Source organism: Amia ocellicauda, chromosome 1, assembly GCF_036373705.1.
Source record: "Amia ocellicauda isolate fAmiCal2 chromosome 1, fAmiCal2.hap1, whole genome shotgun sequence".
Lineage (NCBI taxonomy): Eukaryota > Metazoa > Chordata > Actinopteri > Amiiformes > Amiidae > Amia > Amia ocellicauda.
The window spans coordinates 31,856,751-31,876,012 of NC_089850.1; the positions used below are offsets into that span (position 1 = coordinate 31,856,751).

At 34.5% G+C, this 19,262-nt stretch overlaps 1 protein-coding gene and 1 long non-coding RNA gene across 4 annotated transcripts in view; one reads left to right on the forward strand and one right to left on the reverse strand.

Annotated features, from left to right (window-relative positions):
• Window positions 1–329: 329 nt before the first annotated feature.
• Window positions 330–9,201, reverse strand: LOC136748228 (uncharacterized). 2 transcript variants are annotated; one of them, XR_010816569.1, is made up of 4 exons: window positions 9,046–9,201; window positions 8,913–8,948; window positions 7,387–7,553; window positions 330–510 (listed from the first exon to the last, which is right to left on the reverse strand). It is a non-coding gene; the product is annotated as an uncharacterized LOC136748228 (long non-coding RNA). The 2 variants fall into 2 exon arrangements; XR_010816568.1 differs by lacking the exon at window positions 8,913–8,948 and having other exon boundaries at window positions 9,046–9,189.
• Window positions 9,202–13,169: 3,968 nt separating this feature from the next.
• The window catches only part of lin28b (lin-28 homolog B (C. elegans)), a 40,385-nt gene continuing 34,292 nt past the window's right edge, over window positions 13,170–19,262 (forward strand). The window contains exons 1-2 of one of the 2 annotated variants that reach the window (XM_066701830.1): window positions 13,170–13,367; window positions 13,983–14,173. In XM_066701830.1, coding sequence (XP_066557927.1) covers window positions 13,358–13,367; window positions 13,983–14,173 — 201 coding nt within the window. In that variant the 5' untranslated portion in view covers window positions 13,170–13,357. Of the gene's footprint in view, window positions 13,368–13,510; window positions 13,780–13,982; window positions 14,174–19,262 lie in introns of those variants that run through there. The other variant, XM_066701822.1, reaches the window with a different exon arrangement.

Genomic DNA, 19,262 nt, shown 5'->3' on the forward strand with positions numbered 1-19,262 from the left:
TAATTTCCAGTGCATGGCTTTCATTACATGTTGCATTAATATAAACCATAGAGACCAAAGGGTTTTTTTTCAGCGTTTGTTTGTTTTTTGTCTTGAAGCTAGGCTGCACTTGCTACTAATGCTATGCTTCATAAAGGAAGCAATCAGTGCTTGAAAGCAGTGCAGATGCATTTATTGACTGCTTGTTTCTTACTCTGCTATAGAATACACAATTGCCATTAGTAGTGCAGGGAGAATCCCGCGAATATAACTTAATAAACATATTTTTGTATATTTATCCACAAAACAACACTATCACTGGTCCAAGTAGTTCAAAGTAAAACACACAGTTTTGCATGACATTTTCATTTATTATGAAATACATTTTACAAAAATATTAATTAAGAACAAGAATACAATCCAATATTAAATGCATATTTTTTTTATTCATGTAGCTTCCAGTTATCTTCCCAGAGATAGTATGCACTCAGCCTTCATTTATCTGCTTTCCCAGTATTGACAGTTGTGCTGCTGAAATTTAAACAGAGAATATTATTGACATCCTGCTGCTAAAAATAGAGTACATGGATATGCAGGATCATCAAATTAAAGGTCAGAGGTGACACACCAGGGGAAAGGTCACAGAGCTCATTTCAAGCAATCAGTTACCAGCTTTCCTGCAGCTGAACAAAGGCTTAATTATAAAGCAAAGAGAGGCCTTAATGATGATTGGTCATCACAGAGCTTATTGATGAGAAGCCTAACAGTCGAAAACTGATTGATGTCTTCTAGATCTTTGTATCCTTTGGTTTCAGTTTACTCAAGTTACTGCCAAGATAAATTAAAGTAACGGATAGTTAAAATTTAGCACAAAACATTAAGTGAGTATTTATATTTGAAAAAGGGAACAGTGTTCTAACAATAAAACATACTAAATGTTATCATTCAAGACAAAATTCTGTACACTAATTTATGTCCCCCAGCTTCCAGAGTGCTACACGTTCTCAAAGATATGACACAGTGGATTTATATCGACTATGATGCATCTTTAACTACTTCCAAGGAGCAAAACAGCCAATTGAACCTCGACTTTGTAGACATAACAAAAATTGCAAACCATGTTTTCATGCTATAAAAACCTAAACTTAAAAACGTGTGTAACTAGTATTTTTTCCCTGTTTACTTTAGAATTATTTCAGTAAATCAGATATAAATGCAAAATCAGAAAAATCAAGTATTTTCCACTAAATATAAATGTGTATGAACAGAGATACTAATATCTTAGTCACTTAGTGTTTATCATGTTATAATAAATGTCAAACTCATGTATATTGTAATTATATTACCTGCTAGTCTGACATGCATTTTGTTAGTAAGGCCATGTAATCATGAAAAAAAAATTGACTAAAATATAAATATCTTCTCATAATCTCATAAATTAGTGACAGAAAGATATAAAGGTTCTCATTTTCCCAGTGGAAATGCTTTCATCTATATATATATATATATATATATATATATATATATATATATATATATATATATATATATATATATATTGTGTTGATATATTAAATTTAAAATGTATGAGCATTTCATTCAGAATATTACAATTTTAAATAGGCAAAGAATTATGCCAAATATCTTAATTTGAAATTTAGCAAAATATAGGTTTCTAAGTAAAAGACACTAACAGTATTTGAAAAATTGTCAATCATTTTTCACTCGTATTCTGCTCATTACATGTTTTAGCTCTATGAAACATTAATTTAAAATTACAATAAGGTTGCTAACGCAAAGGATTGGAAGTTTTTTTTTCCTACTTTTTCATCATAACTTCAGATTATAGTTTATATAATACATCTCATACATAAAAGTGTTAATAATTTTGGTTATAATATTGTCATGAATGAAAGCATTTTACAATTAGAGCATATAATCTTTTTCAGTAGCTGTTAGGTACAAAGAGCATAAGAGAATTTAAAAAAATAATATTTGTATTATTATTAATAATATAATGTAATAAATGGTCAAATCACTATATAATATTATCTCATGGATGGTTTCCCTCAACAACTAATGAATTTATATGTAAATGTAGCAATGTGTAGAGTTTCAAGTTATTGGGTATTCTTAACATGAGTATCACTTTGTAACTGTCTTTTAAGTAAAACATTCATAATGGCAAAGGTTTCCATTGGATAAAATACTTCCCTTTTTTTCTACTGTACAGTATCAGATGATACTATATTGACAATTGGAGCAGGTTTTTCTTGTTTTTGTACACAATCAATATTTACTCTATAATAATTACTCTTTATTAATGAACAAATGTAATAAAATACAATATTTGATAAGACAAGCTCTAAAAGACTAGGCACTATATATTTATAGATGTACAAAGCTGTTGATGCACCCAATACAAATACATTGTAATTAGCCCTAAGTTGGATATGATACAACAATAATGATAACTAACAAATTAACTACCTCCATCATATGTATTACAGGGAAAATCAACTGAATAACATTACACTAGGTAAAATAAAATAAAAAAACTTAAAACAGATAAGTTGAAATGGGGAAAAACACAACACAAATAAACAATATGACCTTGAACACAAATGCAAATATAAAAATGGTGGTATTAATAAGTCACTTTAGAAATGTATTCAATAGGTTCTCAATTGGTTATCCTTCTCAGGTCAGGCAAAGTGACTCATTAAGGCATCAGTCACAGATCTGCGTTAAATATATTCAGGTCTTCAACTGTACCCCCCCCCCCCCCCCCCCCCAACACACACACACACACACACACACACACAGGAATAGGTTTTGTTTTCTGATTTCCCAAATTATATAACACAAAAACACCACTACCCATTATGAGCCCTATTGTAGCTTTTTTTCCTGATGGCAGAGCAACTTACTGCTGATTAGGGTCTATGTCATACAAATATAACACCAACACCAATTATGCTTTATTATATTCAGTTAAAAATGTACATTGCCTTATGTATGTTTCCCAATCTTTAATTCTTCAATTTTCATGTTTCAGATATGTGAATAAATGATTTATTGTTCAGTGACACTTTTTAATGTAAAGGAAGTACAGGTGCACCCAGCCACATTACGTAATGTTAAAATTGCATTTAATGATTGTCAGAAACTAATAACTTTGATTCATGATGCCATCAATCTACAAATTTGGGAATGGAGGCATTTCCTTTATTCACATAATGTGGGCATGGATTTATTTTTAAGATATGGGGGAATTTATTTATTGTGGTTTGTGCTGTAATAATACTAAATGTTGCTGAAGAACAAAATGTGCTAATTTGTACTAATCAAGATAAAAAATGGAAAGAAAAATTAAAAGAATGGTGTTAATAATGTCACTGTTTAGATCTGAGTAACAATAAGCCCTCAAAACAAGCAATATTATTATAATTTATTTAATAGTGGACATCCTTATCCAGGGCTCACTTACTTTGCTTACTCTTTTATTAGATCATATTATGTGACAAGGACAGAACACACTGATTGTCTGTAAATTGATATCTAGCTTTGTTTTCATTGATTGTCCTGTTATAAGTATATTCAAACAGGGTAATATTCTGCACAGGACTACACACAAACTCACAAGAAGGAGACTCCTGCTAAATACATTTAGACACAGTTCAGCTTACTGTAACTTCAGTAAAACATCGCTCTTCTGCACATTTCATTATCCCTTCCACTTCACAATGTTCCTGTGCCTACATTTTTAATAATATTTTAATAAAATACAAAATATACATATTTGACTTTTAAGGAAGATGCAAAGCAATGCTGAGAACAGGTGATGGCAGTTGGAAGTCATAGTTCCAATAGACTATAACAGAAAGAAAAAAATAGCACTATGCCCGTTATATTTGTGTGCAAAACATTTTTAAGATTATAAATCCTTGTGTTTGCACATGAGCATTACCACATAAATCGACCTCTAAACATTAAAACTAGTTGAAAACCCCATATATCCTTACTAATAAGACACACAGTATCTGAGCTTAGTCTTGGATTAAGGCATCCTGGAGATTCTGCAGAGCCCTGGGCTGCACTGGATAGGCTGCTGTCAGACTATGTAGCATGTCCTTAGCATGCTCAGTAGGGTTCAGTTACGAGATCATGTTGGCCAATCCACCCTTTTAAGTGCTTGTTTAAGGTTTTTCTGGACCGTGTACCAGGCTCTCCAAGCTATCTGTCTGTGTAGAAATCTTAACCCCTGTTCAATTTCTCAAGAAAGCCACTGGCATTACTGGATTTGAATATGATGATCTTTGAGAGGGGAAACTTCTGTGGCCCGCAGTCCAGCAGGACATGCGGAGGCAACAGCAGGCTGTCCAGTGTAAATCAGGGGTCTGTAGGAGCCCAAGGACACTCTCAACCATCAATGGTTCCAGTTTCCAAACAACATGTACTGTGTGTTATGACTGATATGTATATGTTATTCTCATTGTATCTCACAGCATACATATACTGTAATTCTTCCGTGCAGTTTTAGACACACAGACATATATTTCTCCACTCAGTTGTGTTTGCAGTTGGTATCAGTCTTTTGTCATTTGAATATATTCTATATGTTTTCATATTTTAAAACATGATTTTCAACAAGCTGTACATTAAAACAATCACTGTGGCACTATCTTGTAATAAAAATATGAAAATGGGTTACATGAGGGGAAAGCATTTTCAAAACATTACACATGAAATGTCATGATGCCCCGATGTCATGTATGTTGACGGTTCATTTTACCCATTTACCCATTGCCAAGCTAATTTTTGATTGCAAAAGGATTTAAATAATGGTCTCAAATGTTTGTAAACACTGATTTCAGTCATTTTAATCACATATGTTTAAATTATCTCCTTCTCTTTGAGTAAATTATTACACCTGAAAGTCAGAATATAATTGGTCATAATGATAAACCTGTACACCCCCCTCCCCCCAACACACACACACACACACACACACACACACAATGCACCTGTTACTATTGAATATTGTAGAAAATGCAGTGTCATTAATAGGCAAAGATGTAAAGTATTTTTAATGAGAAATCTGATTCCTGCCATATAGATCAAATTAGCTAAAGGGTGGAGGTACTTAATTTTGTATTTTTTGTTGTTTTCAATGCTGTTTGAGTGAGTGGTAAACGACGGAATATAATGAAATAGATACTGCAATGAAAAATGTGTAACGCATATATTCCGTTCCAAGCAAATTTAAACTCGACACTTGTGATCTATTGTTATAGATACCATAGCAACGCACAGATGCTTCCTACTGTTGCTCACCAATTCCATTTCAATGCAAATCTTATTAATCAAATCAGATGTATTTTAAAATGTATTTTTACTTATGCTACATTTGACAAAATATAAAATTAGAATAAACCTGCTTTGGAATACTGTGTTCTTTCTCTATAATTATGGGTCTTCAAAAATAGCACATTCGAACCAGATGTTTAGTGAAGAAGACTGTGATGCAATAGTAAAAAAAAAAAACTAAAAGTAGGTGCAATGTCACAAACTGTACTGCATATGCCAAACAAATCGTGACTTAAATGTGGATGGAGCCGTTTGATTCTCGAGTTCCTTTTCAAACAGTGCCCAGTTGAAACCTACAAATATCTGTTATATTTCTTCTTATCTGGCCTATCGCGTTTCCCCTCCCAGCTTTAACCTGTTACAGCAAACCTGCCAAGATTCTTGTTAGGAAGGAGAAATGACGGTTTAATGTCGCCATATGCTGTTCAGACTGAAGCGATCTGTTCACACGTAATCCTCATGTACACCTGCTTTGTGCCTTTTCTCTCCCCCAATAACTGCAGCCCTATTACCGGGGGAGAATAAAAGCTCGCCTATAGTCTTAAAATAGCCAGTGGGAACCTGAGCCCCAGAAACTGAGCCAGTACTGCCGTGACCGTCTGCTCAGCTCGGTGTTAGTTTAGTTGTTGAATTTTAATCTATTTGTCTGGCAGTAGAATACATCACGTACACAACAACAAAGTCTCAAAACACATATTTGTCAACATTGGAACACTAATGTTATTTATTAGAAATGCCATAGCTCAACAATATAATAATAAACTGATTTTCTTTGTGACTTGCTTTTGCAATACATGAACATACCAGGCGTCACTTATTTAGGTCAAAGCGTGTATTTAAACTTGATTTTGGCCTGTTGCGAGCTAAAAACAATTGTACAATTGTTCTACGACCATCAATAGTCCTATTCCTCCTTTTTCCTCACATAAGAGTATAGCCTAAACTGTAATGAGGCAAAACAGTAGAACAAGTTTCGGCACGCAAAGCGTCTTGAGTTACAGTATTGGAATTAAATATTAATTGGTGGAAAGAAGACCGTGCATGGTGAAAATAAAATCCGTGAGCTGTCTTCTTAGAGCAAATGGTCATAACACCGACAAGGATATGAAAATCGCAATGAAGATTAGCTTGGCATCGTTTCTGACGCTGTTAGTTTCATCTAATTCAATATTGACAAAATATAGAACATTCTGGTGTATGCCCAGTAAAGTGTAAGTAGACATGCGAAAAGTCGTGCAATTAATATTTAATTATTTCTTGTTTTACAGATTTGCAAGAAGACTATGAGCACTTCGAGGAAGGCCTTTTCAAGCTCAGGTCAGTAACTTAGCTGTGAATGGTAACAATGTGCTGCTGCATTTAAGTTGTCTACCATATGTAAATATACACGACTTTTCTTTAACTGCACATTGCTACTACTTTGTGGTCGAACAACTTCCAGCTCACATGCAGGAAGCCATAAGTCAAAAGAAAGAAATATACATCAGAAAGAGTTAAGCCAAAGGTTTGTGTAAATATGATATACTGATCATATGTATTATATTCATAGAGAAACGGGAATGTTTCATTTAGAATTGTAATACATCTTTACATTTTATTTATTGATTTTGCATCGATTAACTGAATGTTTGCAACGTTAATGTGACAACGCAAACGGCATGGCAACGCAAAGTCTGCTAAGATTCAAGCCATTGCATATCAAGATTGTTTCCCCTGGTCAAATGAACAAACGAAATGTATACATTGCATGTTGAGATTTTCTTTTCAAACGCTAAATGTACTGAGGGAAACATACATATATTATGTATTGTAATAACATATTTAAAAATACGATAATACCATACTACAATTACACCATGCCACCACCGGAACAAACAATAGCGTCCTTTGCTGTTACAGCTACTAAAGAATCCTAGTGAAGAAAGTTCTAATACTGGAGCATTTTAACCAGTTTTTTTTTTTTCGCGATAGCTTATGGTGGAAACTGCACATATTAAGCTGTAATGCATCTTATAAAAACGAAGATGTTTGACTTACATGTTGTGTCGGGGTTTGGCAAGGCGTCCTTATATTACTGCCTGAACAAATATTGGCTCCTTTCCCAGCGGCACTCTTTCCGCTGGAACTCAAACACATTGCAGGGCAAGGCTTGACGTCACCACTCAAACAAGGGGTTTCCTTCGGTGATGTCATCACTTTTTTTCCTACAGAAAGTCAATATCAAAAGTAATAATAATGAAACGATTTCCATTTCTGTAGACTTTCCAATGACAATAGACTAATAGTAATAATACAAGAGTTTTTGTTTGTATCAAAGTCCATCTATCTTTCTATCTATGTATGTGCATTTACGCAGAAGAGTAAGATTGCTAATTGTATATCTTTCTCAGGATTATTATGCCATATATTTTTAAAATGTTTTAAAATGACTGAGTTCGTAATGCTATAATCTTGTTCTTCCTCTCAGCTATTGATTTAATTGATTACAATAATGCCTTTCCGGTGAGTTTCCTATACAAATCGATACAAATAAATTACAATCTTCGAAAGTGTGAAGAACCACACATAATGAGTTTGATTAAGGTCAAACCTTAATCTCAACACAGTGAGTATTGATAAATGACATTTTATGATCAGTAAAGTACAGCATTCGTCTTATCTAGAATTTCAGGATTCACTTTATAGGGGATTGATAACTTCTGTTAGAAGAAATGTAGTATTCTGCACACACACACACACACACACACACACACACACACACACACACACACACGTGTAAACTGTTTCACAAAGATTTACATATTTCAGTTTCCTACAATTCACAGAGAGATAAGCATCTTTAATGATTTAAAAACAATAGATTTCAGACCGTTTTTGTAACACAATAGTATGAACTTAAACACAATTACATTATATATATTAACAATTCGCGTTTTGTTGCAATATTACTTTCATTACTTAATGGATAAACTCAGTCCCCTGAATGTGTTGCCTTTGTTCCTTAAGCAATATGCGCGACTTAAACAATTAAGTTATATACAACACATTCACTCATAGGTGGTGTGAGTAGGTTTGAGGTAGTTACAGGTTACAACCTGTCTTCAGAGATCTTGCTACAAATGCATTTTATAGTGTACACATCACATAGTTAGGATAATAGATACAACATTTAACGAAGTAAATATTTAACAGATGTAGTTAGATGTATTTAAATAGCGCATTTGCTCAAAATTGGCTCATTTCGCAAGTCTTGTTAAAATAAAGCATTAGAAACAATTAGTTTATAATAGCTTTGTAGTCATTCGTAATGTTGAAAGGTGGAAAGGTACTGGACACCATCTTTTCACTGACTACTCTGATTTTCAGAATTTACATGTAAAACCCAATTGGAGGACGTGATTAGATATTCCCGATTAAATCAATGCAATCTGGTTTGTAATCGTTTCAGCTCATTTCTGGGGACAAAGACAACAGCAAGCTCCGTTTTTCAAAATCTTCATTGAATTTACATATGGCAAACAAGAAAGGGAAACATACAAACAAACAAACAACGTTTTACTTACTTTTATCATTGCATGATCATTTTCGATTGAGCATCACTGATAAATTAAACATAATAATGCAGTGGGTCAGTGTTATAAAAGTCTACTTTTAACTTCAACATGTAGGTTATTCCCCTCATAGCAAACTACTCACATTTTGGGGTATATCAAGTTGATCAGATGCTTTCCTTGGGCATTTGTATTCCACTTGAAGTTTCTTCACTAACACGACAAAGACAGGCTAACAGAAAACCCAATAAATACAAATCAAAGGGAAGTCTATGGTTATAATGAACCCCCCTCCCTCCCCCATCGTGCAAACACACAAGCCACCACCTCCTAAAAACACAAGCCTAGCAATTCGTTATCATGTTACACAAATGCGCATATTTAAATACCCAGGACTTCTGACTTCTGGAGGGAATTGGAGGTGGTTTTTAAAGGATAACGTATGGATTTGAAGAGAGTGATCATTCTGTACATATTGCATTACTTAGTATTATACAGCTGTATTTATTTATTTTGCTATCTATTTATTTATTTGTGATTTATTTATCTTTATTTTGCTTTCCCTTTAAAACCGCGGACTATCCATCAATTAAACTAAATATCTGTTTATCTATCGACTTATCTGTGTCTGTATGTTTTAAGCCAATTTATTTTTGAGGTGAAATTATATTTTAAAAAAGTCATTTCGGCAATTGTATTGTTTTATATGTATTTTAACCCTTTTAATTAAACGAATCAATCGAAATGAAAGCAAATGTGTTTATGTCCAAGTACTATTGTTTCTCTAAACAGAATGTATATTGTACATATTCTTATAAACTGTGTTCATGACTGTAATGAAAAGCATAGGCTTGTATACATGGCTATATAGAAGAAGAACAACAACAAAACAATCACTTTTTAAATTACATATAAGGACAACGAATGAGTGTGGGTTGTAAGTTGTGTCTGGTATGAGTCTCTTTCTGTGTTAATAAAACATATATATAAAAAATCTAAAAATCTTCAAGTCTTTAATGCAGCAATTCTGTGTAACATAAGACATAAACGTACACATTATTTTAATGTAACAAAATCGTAAGAATGAGCTAGTCTATATAATTTAACCTTTGAATTAAACCTTGAATTAAAAGTGCAGATTTTCTGAACTGCTACAGACAAAGTTCACCTGCATTCTTGTGTACTGAGTCTGGCTCTGTGAAGGAGTAATTGGACTGCATGGTAAGTAAATGAGAGGCCACTTGTAATGACAGACTTTTGAAAAGTTTAAATATGGTATTTCTGGGCGGGTTGGGGGTGGTCTAGGCATCTTATTTCAGATAGCTGCAATTTTACAGATAGACACTGGGAAATGGAGGAGAGAGACCCCTCCACGGCATTCTGGGTTTATTGAAACGCGGGCTTTTCAAGGTTTACTTTTAATACAGACCGAATGCTTTAGCATTGGTAGATCTGTGACGTCATTTCATTAATATCCCGAAATTGTATTATATGTTTCTTCCTCGGCTTGCTTAATTATACAAAATCAAAATAATTCAGTTTTAGCATTACTTGATTCGGGCATATGTTGATTATATATTTAGCCCGCGGTATGTTCTTTTCCAGATATCTCAATTTTGATGAATAAATGTGTACAAATGCAGAGGGAATCTTGTAATCTGGTTATTTTCAATAAAAACAAGTACAAAAAAGATAAAGAAAATTAAATTCAAGGGGAAAACGTTTTAATGTAGTCAATGCTGGTATGTAGCCTATTGTCTTAAGTGTAACATAATTGTATGCACAATTTTATATTAAGCTAATACATTTTATAGCATATGTATAATCTGCTAGTGTTTGATTTAATTCAACATATTTGTTTGTATTTAATTATATGTAAGGGAAGTTTAATTAAATGGATTGAGTTTCCAAGCGGTCCGTTTTTTTTCGTTTTTTTTCCTCTATATTATCTAAATACTTGATGCCCCTTTACAGGAAATTAATGAGTCGATAACATCTGACACCGATGACCAATCCTCTGACCCTTGGTTTAATTCTGCTAGTAGGCTACTGGGAGGCCTTTATATAGCATCTTCAAAACAAGGTTTGTGAACTGGGGGAGGGGACAGAGCTGGTCAGGGAATTCCGCAGCGTTTGGATGTTGAGTAGTGATTGTTAATTCAACCTTGCAACGTGTTTTTCTCTCCAATAAAGTAACCATTTTTAAATGACAAAACCCGACCGCCCAAACAAAGTAAGATTCATTTCAGATTTGCTGTAGAATAGCAAACGAGGAAACAACATATTTGTTATGAACATTAACCAAATTTCATTTTAAAGAGTGAAAGTTGTAGGCTTCCAGAGGTTGAAACCATGTTTGAAGCAAATTATAACCTGCCTAATTATAAACTGTATTGTAAAGTAACTACGTGTATTTTTGTTTCACAGTTCAATATTTTGTAGATGTATAAATCTTTGAAAAGGAAAAAAACCACGTTAAAACAGGTCATCATGTTTTTTGTTTGTTTTTATACACAATGAGTTTAAGGACATCACATGCTGTGTTAATTTTACCACAGGCACTGTGTTGGAGTATTTAGAAGAGATAGAGTATCCTATATCCATCCATTGAAGCATTAACACACATTTCATGTAGAATTGCAGCACACACAGACATATACAGATGCACACACACACAGTGTGTATGTGGACAGTTCTTTGAAATGTCTGTTTTATTTAAACAAGTCATATAGTTGAAACATTTAAGTCCTGTTTGCGGACTGGAAATCAAATTTGGCTTTGTTGAAATAACCTATAGGAAATTTACGGTTGAAGACGGCAAAGGAATTTCAGGATTTAGAACTTCTGCTTGACTTGCTAGATTGTTTTTATTTTTGTACCCTTTTCACTTTTGATCCAAGGGTACCATAGCATATTTCCATATTAGATCAGACGTGGCATAATCGCACTGACCACTATGAAATAAGCAATACAAGACGTAAACAAGCACCTTCAATATAAAATGGCCTTTACACAGGACCAGACAAGTTGGCGCCATATATAGATATGATGAATAGGCAATATCTTCTGTTGTTTTACTATAAGCCTTTTGAAGTGCCCTTTACTTACAGATTTCTAGTTCTTCTCTTAATATTAGCAAAATAAACACTCCACACAAAGAAAATATGTCATACTTCGAACACCAATCATAATATAGATTCCATATAATTTGGGATTATTTTACCAAATTTAAACAATATCTGTGTTGATGTCAAGTTTAATTGCTTTCGACCTTATAGCTCTTTTGTGTTTGTGTTGAGCCTACAGTTCGAAGATGTAAACCAAAGCATTTCAAATTGGCATGGCATGGTTAACACAATATTAAGGATGTTAATTCATTTAAACACAAAATACACTTTTTATCAAATAGTGTAAAATAGAATGTAGCCCGTGATAAAAAAACAAACAAACGATTGTGCTTTATTTTATAACGCTTAAATAACTGGCTTACCTCCACAGTCACGCAACCGTTTCTGTAAATAATTGTATTAAATCCACGCCACTATTTAGGAAGTAATTCATCACATTCCCTACCCCGGAAAGACCTGACACACAGACCCATGAAATGTAGATTATGAATTGTAGAAACAAATGCGCTAGAAAGTCCTCTCTTCAGAAGTTAACATATTGAAAGAATATCCTTTCAGGTTTAACCCTACATTGTTGTTAATGCTATTAGTGTATTTGTATTCTACGTGTTCGTATAAGAATACTACACATTTCTCAACCTATAACAAACATATACACAAACACACACATACATAAACACGTCCCTCTTGGGATAAAAACAAGGAGAGAGAGAGATTCACCTTTCCTTTCAAAAGCAGTAGTTTGTGGGTAGTCAAAGGTTACACTATCGGATGTTTGTACTTCTTAAATGACTGCATCTGTGTTATTTTTGAATGGAGACTGACGCAGTATTCAGTTATCAGACGAGCATGGGGATCAAGGTGCCTTACAAGAAAACACTTTACTGCTGGCGTTGAAATTCGTCTCAGTTCCTCCCATGAAGGGAGTTCAAATTAGCTGCAGCACAATAGGAGATTAATTTAAATTCGGCCATTGATTGTTTTTGGGGACGAGTCAGACGAAACCGCGATTGGCCATCTCTCGCTGCTCAGTGCTAGCCCTGTCCCCTCCCCTCTCCTTTCCAGGATCTGGAGTGAAATTAGTAGCAAGAAAGCATGTAATTGACCAAGTCACGTGTGTACGGGGGCCACAGACAGAGAGAGAGAGAGACACAGAGAGAGAGAGAGAGAGAGAGACGGAAAAATCAAAAGAGGGAAAGCACGCTAGATCATGCGAGCTAAATTTGTGATCGCTGGAAATCGGGATGTTAGATTGATGCGGAAGATCGCCCTGATTCAGAGAAAAAGTTTTCATCTCACACGTGTGGAACAGAGGGCCCACGGGGAAACATGGCCGAAGGTTATTCTATATTAATAATTTTGTTTTTGATTTTCATTTTGCATTTACTTTTGATCAGATCGCGGAGGGGTGGGGGGGGGGGGAAGGCACTGGGCTAACCTATTGTTGTAGCTCTCCCAAAATGTTATGTACCGCCCCCATTGATTCACAAAATGCAAAGCTTCCTTGGGCTATTGTTGGGCTTGTTTGTGTGTGATCAAGGACAGTTTTGGAGAGTAAGCAGGGGAAACGTTTGAACACCTGCCCTTTGAGTTTGATAGAAAGTTACTGAAGTGGATGGACGGGGGGTGATAGCACTGCATGTGTGGGGACAAATTGTGCAATCGTCGTCTTGCTGCTCGCCGCGCAATTACATTGCATTTTGGTTTTACACTGTGGATTATGGGATCGGTCCAAAATCAGCACTATGCAAGTAAAGTATACATTTTCTGTAATGTTAGAGTGTTTGTTTAACGTGGAGGATAGCAGCCCAGACCTCACGAGTACATGACAGTGATCTCCATCGAAATACTGTTGCTTTCACTTTGGATTTGAGTGGGTTGTGTGTAGTATGTTGTACACATGCAGGGAAGGCTAGCAGTCTCTACCCTGATGTTTTATTTCACGTCTTTTCAGGAGGGGCGGGTAAAGGTGGCGGAGACGATCCTGGGAAATTGCCCGAGCAGGAAGAAGAGGATGCATCCCAGATTCTGCACGGAACAGGCCACTGTAAATGGTTTAATGTCCGGATGGGCTTCGGATTTATATCCATGACCAGCCGAGGGGGGAGTCCTATCGAAACCCCTTTGGATGTATTCGTACACCAAGTAAGTTTGCTCTTAATCACTAACTTCAACACATGATGCACTATTTTTTTGCTGTGTGGCATGTCTTCCCTCCGTTTAAAAAAACAGCCCACACGGCATCGTTGGAGAGTCTGCTTCTCTTTTTCTTTCAGATGTTTGCTAAACTGGCGCACACTCGGCCACAAACACACACTATCGTATTGTTGATTATAATGAAAAGGTGAAATCTGTTAAGAAAAATCAGCTGCACACACAAATACAGGCGCATTGTTTAGGAATTCATAACGCTGTCTCTTTAAGACTCTTGAGATTGATAAAGCGTGTGGCCAGAGGCGGCTCTTGTTTATATGTTTGAAACCTACCGGTCAGTCTGAAATGCTGTTTTTCAGATCTCCTGGACAAATGTAAAGGGCTATGACATGTTCATTACATCCTTACATACGTGCATTATAACCCAAGCCGAATCGAAACGGTGTGAATGCAGCCCAGTCTATCATTTACACAGTATACAACTTGCTAAGATATAAAGCCAAGTCGAAATTCACCCCAGCATTACTTTAGTTGCAAATAAAGTGTAAAGGAGTACAGCAGAAACATCATGTATCAGCCGTGTTCAGTCTCTCAAATTGTATCCATCTCTGGAGTTTGTAATCCAGTGATTTTCGTTGTAAGGGCTGTGTAGATAGTTCAAATGTATCATGTTTGATATACTTGCTTAATCCCCTCATATGTTTCAATGTACACCCTGTCCCCCTCATGTATGCTCAGGGATTGCTTTTCGTGCACACTAACCTACCTGCAGCAAGATACAAATCTGAACTATATCAGTTAGTTGTGACTTTAAAGGGAACTTGATTATTTCACTAGCCAGTATGTTTCAATGGGATGCAGCAGCCCTGCATTTAGTTGGGTTGTAACACGCATATGCATGGTCCAATCGATAGGTAACAGCCTGCTGTTGTTTTTTGACTTCTTCTTTGAACCATGTCTGGGGTCGTTAAGTTGTTCTTTACGATCCCATAAAGCTGCTTTATAGATGAATGGGGGGACGACAGAGGGAAGGAAACCCATTTTCGCCGTTTGTTATTCGCACCCCCGTTACACTTTTTGAAGTCTCGCCCGAAATGACGATAAAAAACGCCTCGTGGCCGTTTCCTAACCAGTGTTTTTTGCACTTCAATGATAAAGACGGTGCTGCCATTTAAAACCCACTGTAGGTTGTAGGTGCACTTGGCGAGGTTTAAAGGCCGGGAGCTGCTAGCGGCCGTGTTGTGCAACAGCTGCACACGTGGTAAACAACCGAGCGGTTGGGTTATTGGATCAAATGCTACAATGTTCAGTACATGAAGTTTTCTTTCTTCGGTATACATATTAATACATATTCAGTGAGTGTTCAGTACACCCGAGTGTCCAAAAAAGGCTAGTATCATTTAAACACCATCATGATTGAGATAAGTGAGATACTCTTATCCCAGACTGACAGTAGCATATATGTTTTCATATAATGTTAATGTTCTCCCTACTGTTGTTTGTAATGATGCGTTTTTATTCGTCTTAAAATATTCAGCAACGGTGTAATAATATTACAGTAGGCATTTGTTTTCAATGTCCTCTTTGCCATTGACTTATTTTTCATAGCTTATAGATGGAGGCATTTTCCTTTGCAAAGAGACTAAAGGAGTAGACCAACACTTGGTGCAGACATTAGTAATCAACTTGCAGCTTTGTTTGATGAACGCATCAGTTATCCATATTTTTAAAATGTAGAAAAAAATCCTGTTCGTTTCGTTCACATCAACAATTTATTACACATTATATAGGTAACTGGGACAACATGTTTTGCATCTTTAGCATATAGACTATAACGATGTGTTTTATTTTAATCAAAATGTACTACTGTGAAACTGTTTGTTTTTAATAGGTTTTAGGTGTTTACCTGGACATAATGTTTATTATAGTTACGTGCATTTGTGTTTGTGACTTTATTCAATTTTCCACCTTCTCTTCTTGTTTGATTGTATTATTGTATTGAACTATTTGTAAACTTAGAACCACAGGAAGTAAATGGTTAAATGTATTATACATTAAACATAAATATGGAACTTTCATTTTCCAGTGGCAAAATAAATAATAGAAATAGTCTGATTTAAATGCTTTCCTGCTAATCATTTCTAATTGCATGATTTGTGGTTTGGAATTAATTTACATTAATAAATATCTACTCTGATACACATGTATCCAATATTTCCTGATAAATGTGCAAGATAATGGAAATAATTATGTAATAATATGATAATTGCTGTAATTTGTCTCAAAATAAGTGGTGAATTGATAGCAACTGATTGCTGCAACTTTAAACCTACACTGTTGTGTGTTAGAGATGAAAATATTAAACTGGTTCAACTCTTTTGCCTAGACTTTTTACAGATATAAGTTATTTTAAATTAATGTTTAGATAACCCTGCTTCTATACATACTGGAATGATTAAAATGAAACCTTTCCTCATAGTGCATATCCTTAGCGCATCAAGATTGACACTACACCATTTTAAATATACAATTTAATGTTGGAAAGGTATTTTTACTTATTCTCTCTACTTTTTGTGATTTGCAAATAACATTTCTTCAGCACATGAGTCATTCTTTGTCACTGAAAGTACAATAAATTTAGATTTGTTTTCTTGTGCTATAAAGTGTTAATGAACACCATGTTATTATTTCTTATTTGGTTATCTTGGCTTTGAACTTCATCCATCCATCTTCTGAACTTAAAAAGAACCTTCTCTCATCCTGTCCAGTTTAGAAGTGTGTCATGTGTTTGTAAATTTGCATTAAAAATTGTAATTAGAAATGTATCATACATTTAGCTAATTTCTCTCCTTATCAAGGTGTAAACATAGCAAATAAGATATACATGTGTAATTCATACATTGTATAATATATGACTGAATTTATTATAAAGCATTTCTATTTACTGTTAAAAGTCAGGACTGCTGAGAGAGCTGCCTTTCCACATTTATTCAGTCTAAACTCTTTGTCTAGGATGAGGTCAGCCATCCCACCATTTCCACCATGGTCCATGTCTGAAACCTTATCCAGGGCGTCCCAGTATTTCAACTCACAACCTACTGACTCTTAACACAGGACTGTGTGGGGTGAATTGCCCACATTGAGGAGATTCTGTTTAGAACACTCTAATACTAATTTACGTCCATTATTTTTACCCAGCACTTGTCTGCCTTTTGTTAAATACTGTAACCTAGCACTTACTGAAAATCTGTAACATTTCACAAAGTACATTCATATTGTGGTATTAGTGTAGCCTCTGGTGGACATGCTATTTTAATAAAGAAATCTAAGAGACTATGACTGCAGCTAACACATTATTGCATAGTTGTAGCCTCAGAATGGGCAGTCACTAAGGCTAACCTACCTTCTCAATTCCACTTTAGGACATTTTTAAACCCTTCAGTGCTTCAGAAACGTTATCTGAGTGTTGATTTCTATAATGGTGTCCTAAACAAGATTGGAAAGTGGTTTTGGAGCCAGTTTGAGGAAAATTTTACTTTGGTGTGTGTGCAGGGGTTGATGGTTAAATATATTTTTTTAACATAAAATCATAGATTTATTCAATGTTGAGATGAATATTCTAGCTTTTAAACTTGGATTTAAATTATTATATATTCATAAGGCATCAGATAATACAAGTGGCCTTTTTGCTTAGATGTATTTTTTTAATATTAACAAATATACAGACTTGTATTATTATCATTCTTTGTTGGATATCTGTGCTTTATTAAACGGTCACATTTGTGAAAGAGAATACATATAGCCTAATTAACATTAGGTGGATTTTAATGCTACAATTGTTTACCACAGTGTGTGGCAACTATAATTATTTTTATTGTTTTAACACTGCATTTGTTTTATGATTTCACTGATTATGGATTTCCTTGCCATTAATTTCAAATCATTGAATACAAATCTTTTTCAGTAATTAGGCTACTAAAAATGAATTATTACAGGTAAACCTCAAGAGTGATCAATCTATTGGAATACATTAAAGCATGTTATCTTTAAAGATTGATTGCATTTTGTTTATCCATGTTATATAATGTCCTCAGTAAAAGAAAATGTGTATTTGTGTGCCTCAAGTGTTCATGCTGGTTATATAAAACAAAGTATCGCCAAACTGTTTTTGGTGTTTACAATAAGCATTATGGGTATTTGAGAGCTGTCAAACCCCTACAGTTGTACCCTCATGAAATAAAACATATTGTTTTATTTGAAAGCATTGTTAAATAACTATTTCTTGGGTGGAGTGCAGTTTGTTTGTGTGTGAGATGTTGACCATGGTTGAATGTGCAATTTTCAAATGTTTTTAATGTTGGTCTCTTGCCTTTGATGACCACTGCAGTCCCACCATTTTGAAATATCCCTCAGGCCAATCCTGGCTTCAGATTTGTTTATTTACTTCCATGTTCTAAACCCTTTTTTATGTACTTTAAATCTGAAAATATGTACTATTTCATGTTTTCAGTACATTTTAGCAATACGTGGACTGTTGGGATACAATTCATTTGTGTCCAATAAGTCAATATATTCAATTAATGCACTTTAAGCCAATTGTACGCATTATATTTATTTTTTGACATACCTGTCACATTCTCATTCTTTAAAATGTCTCAAACAGCATGGTATTCTGGTCATTTATTGTTTTGTTTTTAATGTAAAAAATATTCTAATTCTAATATTCTAATACCACAAGTAAAAACACAATTAAAAGTAAATTAACTCTACTAAGGGTAAAAGAAATATGAAAAAGGATTAGGTGTAATGAAAGGATGTTAAATAATATTTTAAACGTGAGAAAATTGAAAATCTAAATTGTACACACCTGAAACATTGTGTTTTCATCATATTTTACAAGCATGAAATTGGGTTTTGGTAGTATTAACAAATGTTTAATTAATTTAGACCATTCACATATATAAGCTATTAAAATTGCATGCATGCCTCTTTAACATTCTCCTCCCCCACTCCATTGAAGAATTCTGAATGGAGTTGGAATTTGCACCCTCTGGCTCAGGTTGCAAGCCCTCTTGATCAA